Below are 12,287 nucleotides of genomic sequence, written 5' to 3' on the forward strand. Positions count from 1 at the left end.
AGCAAGCTGAGGCACACCGATTTGAGGCCATTCATTAACTAGCACTAGCACATTTAACATCTTACTTTGGTTCTGGCAGATGATAACCCATCCTCTGCTGTTGATTCTGACTCATAGTGACCTAGAGCACAGAGTGGAGCTGCCCATAGGGTTTCCAAATAGTAGGCCAATTATCAACATCACACGTTCCAAAGAACTTTAAAGTTATACGCAAAGGGGAAACTTGTCTGTGATGACTGGTTATATAGTAATAGTTGTATAATATGAATGTCGGCACTAGATAACTGTTCAAAACTTGTAGGCTTTATTATATGTTACCTTCTTAAAGAAATTAGGAAAGAGAATCCTTTTCTTACAAATACAAGATAATCTTCCTTTAAAGGAAACAGGTTTTGAACAACAGCGTGGGATGACGCCATTGACCTTTCTTTTGATATAAAGCTCTTCTGAACTGACATCGAATGGTGACTGCAGAGACTGCAAACCAGGCCTTGGGCACTGTGCAGGCTAGCTGACCTGTCCTGCTTAGAGAGTGGCGCAGTTGGTCACAGATGGCGTGATGCCTCTGTAGTCCTTCTCTTTAGTGTTGGTATTCAGTTTATTTGATGGCAAATAGACACTGGAAGATAGATGTACTGCAGGCCTCTTGCATGTCATTTTGTTTTATGTACGTTTTATACATTTTAAGAAAAAGAAATCCCATCCTACCTCCACTAAACTACTGTTAAATATTTCTGCAATAATTCCTCTTCTGGAACACGAGTCCGTGTGTGGATCATGTATTATTCCTTTCACTTATTTCCAGACAAACAGTATCTTCCCAAACCCAGTACCGCAGCTAAGAGCTGGGTGCTAGTTCTTCATTCTGTATTCATTTCCAAGTTTTAAACCAGCTTTACTGTTTATCAGAACAAATGACAACGCTGAATTCACAGGATAATTTCAGGATAGAAGCAAGTCTTGAAAGTGCCATGAGTTAATTACACTCACATGGACCTGATTAACCATTGTCAGCATTTTAACTTATGATTGTGATTATCCCACAAAAATTGAGCATTTTAGACTTTGTTTCATATACATTGCACAGCCATGCCTGAAATCATACCTTATAATGGGACACTGGGTAGATTTCACTTTACTGTGGTAGTCTGCTGTAACTCAGATAACATATGATAACTGAAAAATAATAGGACTTTTATCTGAAATCCTTTAGTCTAAAGAGGCAAGAGTGATTCTCAATTGGCCACAGAAAGAGGCTCTTCTCTTTTTATTGATTTAACTACCCAACAGTATTTTGATTTGCATAATTGAAAGTATTTACAATATTTAAAAACTGTCCAGACTTGTTTTTTATTGATATATTTGAACTTTACAACATCATCATAAAGTACTATAAACAGAGCCTTCAGGATAAATAAGAAAAAAGCAAATTTAAATATATTAACCAGATTAAAGCATGCAAAAAATCCAATGATGAACATATTAAATTAATAATATGCAATAATATCCTTCATATTCTGCCACAAAAATATTATCAATTTGAAATTTGGTGAATGGATTTGATTCCTGATTTGTATGTAAGCCAGTATATACCCTTTGCCTGTGTACGGCTAACTCTGGTGGCCGTGTCACGGTGCATTTAGAGAAGTCTGGAACTGGTGTGTCCTCCACCCACACTGCAGTAAACTAATGGATGAAATGCGTTCTCCTACGCTGCTCTGTGGACTTAGAAAGCATTAGTGAATTAACAACATGGGTCACTGAGGGACCAAAATCCCTCACTATTCACATACACTTTTCCCATGAAAAGCTTCAAATAGAACTCTAATAAAAAAATAGAGTTTTCAAGGCAAACTTTTCAGCGTATTTTACAGAAGCAGATTTAAAGAGTCAGTAACCGAGCTAATACTAAAAAATACACACATCTGGGAGTTAGGTATCTCCCATTACTACTCTGATATTAAAACACAGTGGCCTCAGCAAAGGCTGAAATGCCATTCAAAAAAACAACTTGCTGTCGAGTCGATTCTGACTCATAGCGACTGTACAGGGGATGGGAGAACTGTCCCACAGGGTTTCCAAGGAGCAGCTGGTGGATTCGAACTGCCGACCTTTTGTTTAGTAGCTGAGCCACCAGGGCTCCAAAATGCCATTAGGAGTCCCATAGACACGAAGGACAATGCAGACAGACGTGGGAAATGTCTCCTTGTTGATAAATTTTAACATGTTCAGATTCAAATTCAGGGCAGCCCAAGGGGTTCACGTTAATGCCTTCTGTTAGCCACTGCAACTCTGAGTGGGGATGAACTCTCCAGAGACTTCGGGAAGAGGTTTTGCAGAGCCAGTGCAGCCCGTGAAAGGTTAATCACACTGAATTTTAGAACAGGAGGTGAGATGTCTCCTACAAGGTGCTACTGCCCCTTAGCAGGTTGAGGAGTCCATTGTGGAGAGGGTCAGGACGCTTCTGTCATTGGTACAGAAGGGATCGGACGCACTCCACGATCTAAAGCAACAATAAGAGAAAAGTTTGGCTCACCAGGTCCTATGTTCTCATTGAGAAAAAAAATTCGTTCTAAAATGTAGGGCCAAAATGTAATTTGAGTTTTAAAATAATTGCTGAGTGAATCGTTTTAAATGCTAAAGTTCTTCACACTAGCATTTAATGCCCATTCTATTTGTATTATACAAAAACCTGAGAAAAATAATGCTGTAGCCATTATATAAAAATACTAGCCAAAGTCCAGACATTCACTAACATCACAACAATTCCTACAGGTAGTAAAGCATGAGGCTCTCCTAAAATTATAACAGTTCAATAGGAAATAAGTATGTTATGAAGAGTTATGTACACTGTTTCACTGAAAAGTAAATATATTTTGACATTACAGAAACAAAAAAATCCCACTTACCAGAAGCGTTGGAATGAAAGTAGTAATATGGTCATATTATTGGTTAATTCTTCTCACTATAAATTCTAAAGATTTTAGCATAATTCGTTTGAATGCAGCAAATGGCTTATTTGATAGGTACCAAAGACCTCTAGGTCACTAGGGTTTTCAACAAATGGTCCCCTACTGATCTAGAAAAGTCAACTACTGTCTGAATGATAAGTCCCATAAGCAATTCTTTTCATAGTGCTTTATTTGTAGCTGTATTAATTCAAGCTAAAACAACCCACGATCAAAAACTAGCCTGCCTATCTCAAGGACGATCAGGATCACCCAGTCAGAGGTGGCTTCTTATGAGACTAAAATAAATTATTTATATAAATCCAAGGCGTGCCTGGCAGATTTGAGACTAAAAAGCACCTAGTAAATACATTTATGTAACTTCTGCCAGGGTTTCCACTTTCCCTAAACAAAGACCTTAGAGGAGGAGACTATGCTTAAAATAGTCCTAGTACATATTTATCATGTATCTGCTGCTTCCCAGAGAGACGCTTAGCTTGTATGAAGTTTGGGTTTAAACCAGCCATTAAGTGAGCACAGCCATAATGAAGCGTGGACTCCAGAAATTTTACCAAGCTGGCAAACAGGAAGACAGACAGACAACAGTTACACCAGTGGTTTACTGGTTGGTCCTCTAGTTTTACTCGTTCCCAGAAAAGCCTGGACATTATCTCTTCTTCACCACTGTCTCTCTAGCACCTGGAACCGGCCTGGTACATAACAGGCACTCAGTATGTGTAAGATAAATGGACAAAATGAGAATAAAGTTTCTTAAAGAGTACCATATTTTTACGCAAATAAGGCACGCTTTTATGTTTGTCTGCCAGCTGCTCCACCTCCCCCCACCCCACCAGGTATCTTTCTTAAGTGCTATGCTAATTTTTTTAAAGCAACATGTAAAAAAAAAAAAAAAAATTGGCACAGCAGCACTTACAAAAAACACCTGGGGAGGGGGAAGGGAGCGGTTGGCATACGTAGAATGTGTACCTTATTTGCATAAAAATATGGTAAGGATTTATGGGGGGAGGTACACTCAGATATATACAACAAAATGTAAAATGTATCAACACCTTAATTATCTGGAATCAGGTTTCCACTCATTGTGGAAACAGAAGAATCTCATTAGGTAGTTTCCCTTCATTTTCAATCTTTTCAAAGCACATGTGTGCATTCCTGTGTTAAATATCATATTTAACAACATTAAATACCTCAACTAATACCATTAACTTTTTCACTTAAAAGACAGTTTTGATTAGGATAACATCACTGTTGGTAAAATCCATACAGAAATTCATTTACGGCTACAGTATGACACGGCGCATCATGTAATAGGGCATATTCCTTTGACAACATCCAATAATAAAATGTAAGTTGACTTTCTGTGGCTAGATGGTACAAGTTTAACTGGCAGAGAGATCTGTGATAGAAAAGCACTGGTTGTATTTCTCAAATGATGCCCATCGCCTGTTATATTTAATATGTTAATGACACAGCTATCCACAGGCTCCCACCTTGTGTACTGGAGGTCTCAGCCTTGCCCTCTCTTTTAAATTAGACATAAAATGGAAACGCAGTATAGAGGCTGCTCCACAATTAAAATGGAACTGCCAAATATATTTTACTAGAAAACAAAAACAAGACTCTACATACCAAAACGACTTCTAAGGTTTAAATGTCATGTTAATGGATCTATGGCAATTTTCATCTAGCCCTTTGGGAAGCACCGAGTAGTCCTGTATTCACTTGGAAAAAAAAAAAAAAATCAACAGATCTCAAAAGATTTTTTAGATTATTCAACAGAGGGGAAAAAAGGGAGTCAATAGTAACCAATAATATAAGCTAAGATGTTGGACAGAATTGGAAAGGTATTTATAGTCTGTCAAATATAATAATAACTAAGTTAAACTTTTTTTTTTTGAAAGTAAAAAAAAATCTCAGAAAAGAATATGGTACAATTTTAAGTGAAAAAAAGTACAGATGATAACAGCCACTTCCAAGAAAACATGTCCAAATAAATCCATAAACCCTGGGCCAGGTCCAAAGTGGGTAACGCAGCACAAAAATGGCAAATGGGGGCATATTACCTAAATAATTAATGCAAAGAAAATGAAAATATGTATAAAACAGAAAAAAAATTTGGCTCATTCAAAATTAATTCGTTTTTCTTTTTTTTAACATTAAGATATATAGTGTCATTGAAGACAACGTTCTGTTGAAGCATAAATTTAAAAAATTCTGTAGAAGTTCTAGAATAGTGTCTTAACTCCGCCTTGATTCTGTGCAGTAAAAGCTATGTTAATAGGTAAAATTGCATTATAAATTAAATCCTTCTGGAACTTCTGTGGGAAACTCTTTGTCATGTCGACATGACACAGCTGCTTGCTTACATATAATGCACTTTATAACACAACTAGGTAAGTCATAACAAAGTCCCAATAAGTTTAACTGCTCATAGTAACCCTAGTATGTGGAATAAAATTACTACAAAATGATACCGCAGAATTCTAGAAATAGTTTGATCACATGTTATGATCAAATCAGAATAAATGGGGGGGGGTGGTGCCTTATATATTCTATTAACACAGGAATGCTATTTATAAACGCAACTGTACCGTAAAGACGTGGCCATAGCTAAAGGTAAAGTGAGAACTGATAAGTTTGCAGTGACGGTTATCTGGATTTTATGACACGTGAATGATAACATAGTCATCATTTTTCAAAACGCCAAACTAACCAAACATTAACAATTCTTTTATCAGTGGTTAAGTGTCTCCTCTGTCTTTTCTTCTCTGCTCCTGCAGTGCTTCCCAGCCCTTTCCCGGCCCTTTTCAAGTAGAAAATAATATTCACCGTCTTTTCCTGCCCATTTGTGGCCCGTTCACGCACCCCATGTATTGCTGCCTGGATTTTGGAAATACGATATCATTCACATAAAGAACACCAGAATGTAGAAAAAGTCGTTTCTGCCCCCAAATAGCCCCTAAATGATGAATGCCTCTTGGGGAAATGTATGAAGAAATGAATTCCTTTCAGTTTTAAATAAATCTTCAACGAGTCTGTTTTTACATGATATTTTTGTTGTCATCCACAAAAGCAAGTATTGTGATCAGTCTAATTCAAGAAGTAGATCTGGGAGGGAGCAAAAATGCTGAGACTCTTCTAATCCACAATTTAAAGAGCCTGTTATAGATTATAAACTTTTAAATAGACTGTAACAACCCAGCGAAAGAAACACGACTCATCTCAAAACCTCCTTACAGAGATAAAGATGGGGTAGGAGAGCCAAAGTACAGCCTCTTGTGTTTATAAATACCTCAACGCCTCAGAAGACTGACGAGAAAATATACATAAAGAAAAAGAAAAGCAGAGCTTTCTGACTTCACTAGTATGTGTAGATTATTTTGTAAAGACAAAAAGGAAAAAACAAACAAAAAGACCCTATAAGAAAGAAAACAGGAGTCTAGGGATAATTAAAAAGAGTTGTACGAAACAAAGCATACCATATATATTCCTATTCATACACTGCAGAAAGATTCTAAGACAAAACTTTTTGTTCCGTAGATGAAAAGTCTCTTCAAAGGTGCTTCCACTTCCCATTAGAGTGAAGGAACCCCTTACCCCAAAGCCACAGAGTGAAATCTACCATCACAGAGTACTAACAGGCAGTGAGTACACCTCCTGCATCATTTGGTAAACCAGCTGCTGGTTTGTTTGGAATCTAGTGTTGCAGGTTCATCCTGTCTCGGTTCACAGGATACCCAGATGCAGCAAAAGCTACTTAGTGGAATTTCGCACCTGCTGATGTGGGCCGGACTACATCGTCCTATAACTCGTTCCAGCATTCTTCCAACAGACGCGCACGCTGCTTCTCCTTCTGAGAAACAGCACATGGAGTCCAGGCACTTGATACCTGAATTTGTTTCAGTAAGCTGGAGAAGACGAGGCAGAGAAAGTTAGAACTTACAGACTTGGACTTCCACAAAGCATTAAAAAAAAATTATAACAACCACTTGCAAACCACAAGTAATATAAATACATATAGGTACGGTGTTTTTCTATAGTATGGAAATTAATGGAAGGCTTTAATTTAATAATCGTACAAAAATACTTGAAACACACTGTGTCCTAAATTAGAGGTCTAGTAAAATAATTATATAAAAATAGGTACCTGGGTGTTAGTTAAATCTGCAAAGGTTTAGGCCCGTAATATATTTTATATTGTAACATCAAATTTATTATGGTCAAAATGATTTACATCCACCACTCTGAAACTTAATGAGCTCTCATTTTTCCTTGAGTTTTTTTTAGGTGAAATGCTCGTACCACTTCGATTTAAAATGTCTAGCAATTCAGAAAAGTGGAGTGGGAACTATTGCTGAAGACTGGGAAGTAACAACGAGGCAGGACCTAACCCCAGTCTTCAACAATAGTAACAACAGAAACAACAATAGCAATGACAACTGTAGCAAACACATACACGGTGTTCACTGTTGCCAGGTTCTGAGCACTCTGCATATGCCCAACTCCATAATTATCTTTGAAAACAATATCAGTGGCTTTAAATTGTTAAACAACTATTAAATGCCAACTATTTTTTTTTTTTTTGGCCATAATTGGCTCATCTTACTTAAAAAAAATTAAGTGATGGTAAACGGATTAAAGTTTATTAAATGTGCAAATAAGCAGTACTCTTAAGATTTAAAATTGCATCACTTTCTGAAAGTATGTAAGACTTTAAAATCAATTTATGCATAAGTAACTCAGATAACTTAATTCCATACTACTAATAATTTAATCATGCTAAAACGGGAGGCGGGGGGAAGGGGGAACGTATGACCACACAGATCAATGAATCCCAACCCTGGTTTTGCCACAGCCAAGAGTGCTCCAAAATTTCTCAAGCGTTATCTTAAACTTATTTTGATTCTTGCCTTTATGTATATAACATACTGCAGAACAAATCTTTCAAAGGTGTAGAGGAAGAACAGTAAAAATAAATCCAGGAACGTGTTGCAATCCCACAAGGGTTGGGAATCATGGTGACGGAGACGCTCACGGTGGGCACAGGCGATAGATGTGGTGGGATGGTAATGACCTGGCATTCTGAACCTCAGCTACTGGTGAGGTCCTGCCAAACGCCGAGCAGTGCCAGACAGAACACGGTTCTTGTTTGCTAACCATCTGATTGCACCAATGCCCCAGGATCTGCTGAGCACTGAGAAACAGCCAGATCTTACTTGTTCCTCCGTTACAACAGCCTTGGTTTAGGACTGTTACGGGACTGTTTCCTAAACTGTGTTTTGTGAGATGTTTACAGGCATTTCATGAGAAAGAAAAAAAAAGTTCTGTGGTCAATTAAGTTTGAGAAACCCTAGTTTCTAAACACTAGTGCTAAAAAGACTTTCTGAATAAAGGATAGTCATTAAGTCAGGATGCTGGTCAGGCTTGGGGGGGTCCCCTTGGTTCCAGTATGTCTCAACCTCAAAATCGCTCTGTGGGGCCCAGGACACTAGAGGTCCGAGGTACTCACAGGTTGATGTCCAACCTCAAGGAGCCCTCTAAGGCCCTTTAAAATCTGACTTCAGTCTGCCTTTCCTGCTCTATTTCCCAATGCTCCTGTGTGGTCCCCACCCTAGCCGGCCAGCCAGTGCTCCCTGCCTGTGGTCACGGGTCAAGGACCGTCAGCAATTTGGGTCAGAATGCAGACCCCTAGCAAAGTTCATCATCTCCACGAACCTTCCTCACGTTCCTGTCAGTGACGTCTCTGTCTCTGTATTCTACCTCACTGTTTGCATCACTTACATGGCACAAGCACTTCAATTTAATTCAGCTTATATTTACTGAGCACGGCACTGCGCTGAATCCTCTAAGGGACAGCAGTTCTTCTCTTCATCTAGTGAGGCAAGGGTACAGAAAGGGTGCAAATGATAACAGCCATTGTATTTACAGAGTGTTCACTACGCATGTGCCGGTTACTCCTCACGAAAAATCACTGTCTCATGTTTGCCTTATTTAAAGTCTGTAACAATCCTTTGGAGTAGGCAGCATAACCATCCCATTTAACAGAGGAGAAAACAGAGGAGAAGATTTGTTCTCGGTCACCCGGCTGGGCCTGAGCCTTGGTGTCTCTGATTCCAGAGCTCGTTACCGTGCCACTCAGCTGCCCCCAACAATTACGACCACACAGATCAGAATAGAGGAAGACAAGCTCAAAACCAGCTGTTGGTGGTGGTGTTGGCAGGCATGAAGGACTTGATGAGGAAGATGGCAACTGAAATACCTCTTGAAGGACAAGTGGGTTTCAGCAGCTGGAGATAGGGAGAAAAGGGCATTCCAGGCTGAGAGAAGAGAGTGCGTGAATAAATGTGGAGGCCGAGGATGACGGGGTGTAGTCAGCCTCAGTGGGAGGTGGAAGCAGTTACTACTGTCCCTTTGCAAAAAGAGCAGAGCTGTGGCTCAGTGCTGGCCTATAAGCGCACTGTCCACGAGAAGATAACTATTTCTGGTCTGGTAGGGTAAGAGTTCAGAAATGTTCATGGCAGTTTGGCAGGATACTTTTATGACTGTTGAGTCAGATAATGTAAAAATTAGGGCTATTTTGTATGTCTTTTAAATTTCATTTTTCAAGTAATTAACTTTTATTGTATTTTACACAAGTATCGATCTGTGATGGGTTGGAAATTAAAAACAAAACAACAAACTGGTCCTTCCCCCGCCTTAGTTTATAGACCACTAAACTAGTCCAGAAGCTCAGGAGGGCAAGGATCTTGTCTGGCACTTCTTAGTTTAACAAAATGTGTTTTGCCCATAGTTGGTCCTCAACTACTTGATAGCGATTCATTGAAGATGACGCCTGAAAGGTCGGAAGCCTTTGAGAGTCCAAGTATGTGCAAAGCATGGCTTACCTCTAAATCTGACCTCAGGGAGTTCCCCTGCTTTGCATTCAACACCTTTTACTTTAAAATCTAAGGATAGGTATTAAAATACAGGCAACTCAAAAGAGAGCAAACATCTAGAAAACTGTCAAAAATATCATAAAGAAATGACCTCTTCAGGTCACTTTTTAAAATAATTTTTATTGAGCTTTAAGTGAACGTTTACAAACCAAGTCAGTCTGTCACATATAAGCTTATATATACCTCACTCCATACTCCCACTTACTCTCCCCCTAATGCGTCAGCCCTTCCAGTCTCTCCTTTCGTGACAATTTTGCCAGTTTCTAACCCTCTCTACCCTCCTATCTCCCCTCCAGACAGGAGATGCCAACACAGTCTCAAGTGTCCACCTGATACAAGTAGCTCACTCTTCATCAGCATCTCCCACCTACCCACTGTCCAGTCCCTTCCATGTCTGATGAGTTGTCTTCGGGAATGGTTCCTGTCCTGGGCCAACAGAAGGTTTGGGGCCCATGACCGCCGGGATTCCTCTTCAGGTCACCTTTTAAACTAAGCAAAATGTATTTCCATTTTTCCCTACAGAGAAAAAACCCAGCAGCTTTGGAAATGCTCGTTAGCTGTGTTTCTGGAAAATGCTGTACTGTTCTCCAGCAAACCTACACGCTTTACACTTCCCATCCACAGACCTTGGATCTCATATTCGGAACTGGATGCCCAGCCAGGGTACAAGGAGCTGTAGCTACAGGATAACAAGGGGTGGGATCTGGTGAAGCATTTAGACCTCATTTTGTTCAAAGTGAAAAGGCGATCATTACTTTAAAAACAAAACAAAACAAAAAAACTACTTATAAATACTAGAAGGGAGCCCTGGTGGCGCAGCAGTTAAGGGCTAGGCTGCTAACCAAAAGGTCAGTGATTCTAATCCACCAGTGGCTCCTTGGGAGAAAAGACCCGGCTATCTGTAGATTTCAGCCTTGGAAACCCTATGGCGGCAGTTCTACTCTGTTCTGTAGGGTCGCTACGAGTCAGAATTGACTCGACAGCAGTGGCTTTATAAATACTAGAAAAGAAATGAAGTAAAGAAATGGGAGGGAGACCCTCCCTGGTGGCACCAAGAAGTAACTTAATTTACCAAGGTTTTAATTAACTGGTAAGTCACCTCACTCTTACCAATATTAACATTTTTCTTCATTTTATTTCAACCTCCAGAAGAAAAAACTGTTCAATAAGTTAGCAGAGTTTCAAAAATAACATTTTTGTAAAAAGTCATGCTTATCAGGTAAGGAGCTTTTTGCTTACAGAATTTTCCTCATTGGAAAATGTACTGCTTTCAGGGGCAAACACCTGAGTTAAGTCATTGACTGTTCTCTGTTCCTTCTGTGGCTCACTGCTTTAGGAGTTAAGTGGGCAGTGGTGAGAGGATCTTCGTTACAGAAGGAGAAGAAGGTGACCAGCTGTTGGTTGAAACTGTTGACAATGTTTTGTGTTGATACTGGCGGCAGGGGGCAGGTCTGGGGCTTAAGTACCTCAATGCAGGATGAGAAAGGTCTAGAGTCCCGGCTCCCTGCTGGCACCCCTACAGGGCTAGGTACAACTGGAAAGGCAGGGCCAAAAAGGCAGAGACAAAGAACAGAGGTCTGGGCAGCCTTTACCAACAAAAGAAACTGCTAGGTAAGAGGTCTAACCCAAGGCAACATTTAGGGCTTAGCGCAACCCACCTGCTTTGGCAAGGCTGACCAAACTTTGACTAGACACACAACTGCCACTTGAAAACAGAAAAACTTATTATTTTTTAATAAGGAGCCCGGGTGGCACAACGGTTAAATGCTTGGCTGCTAACTGAAAGGTTGGTCGTTTGAACTCACCCAGGGGCTCTGTGGGAGAAACAACTGGAGATATGCTCCCGTAAAGTTTATACCAAAAAACCAAACCCATTGCCATTGAGCCAACTCCGACTCACAGCGACCCTACAGAAAACCCTACAGGGCAGCTCTACTCTGTCACATGGGGTTGCTAGTAGTTGAAATTGACTTGACGGCACCCAAGAACATTTTTTTAAAAGTGATTTTTACCTCAAAACAGGTGCCAGAGGCAGAAGTACATGAAAGGAAAACAGGATTTCATTCAATGAATTAGATTAGGTGATAAACACAAAATATTGCAGAGGATGGTAATGGCAATTTTACTAAAATCATATTTATGGGTTGAGGGCTCCTGTTTACAGGAAGAGAGCCAAATGTCACAGGGTGTAAGGAAGAAAATTCACTTATCATCATCTTTTAGAGGGAATCCTAACAGGGCCTTGTTATTTAGTAGGACATTCGAAGAACCCAATTCTGAGTGGTACCTATGTTTTAACGGATATTTTAAAGCAAAGTAGCACCAAATCCATGTCTTAGGAAATGTCTACTTGAATCGCTGGGGAATTTTTATCACAGAGAAC

General features: G+C 39.7%; 1 protein-coding gene across 3 annotated transcripts in view; it reads right to left on the minus strand.

Moving 5' to 3' along the window:
• Positions 1-2,243: 2,243 nt before the first annotated feature.
• ATP11B (ATPase phospholipid transporting 11B (putative)) overlaps positions 2,244-12,287 on the minus strand; it is a 108,123-nt gene continuing 98,079 nt past the window's right edge. For 2 of the 3 annotated variants that reach the window (XM_049881622.1, XM_049881630.1), the window contains 2 exons: positions 6,744-6,877; positions 2,244-2,503 (listed from right to left, as the gene is read on the minus strand). In XM_049881622.1, coding sequence (XP_049737579.1) covers positions 2,422-2,503; positions 6,744-6,877 — 216 coding nt within the window. In that variant the 3' untranslated portion in view covers positions 2,244-2,421. The remainder of the gene's footprint in view (positions 2,504-6,743; positions 6,878-12,287) is intronic. The other variant, XM_049881624.1, reaches the window with a different exon arrangement.

This window comes from Elephas maximus, chromosome 1, assembly GCF_024166365.1.
Source record: "Elephas maximus indicus isolate mEleMax1 chromosome 1, mEleMax1 primary haplotype, whole genome shotgun sequence".
In the NCBI taxonomy this organism is placed as follows: Eukaryota; Metazoa; Chordata; class Mammalia; order Proboscidea; family Elephantidae; genus Elephas; species Elephas maximus.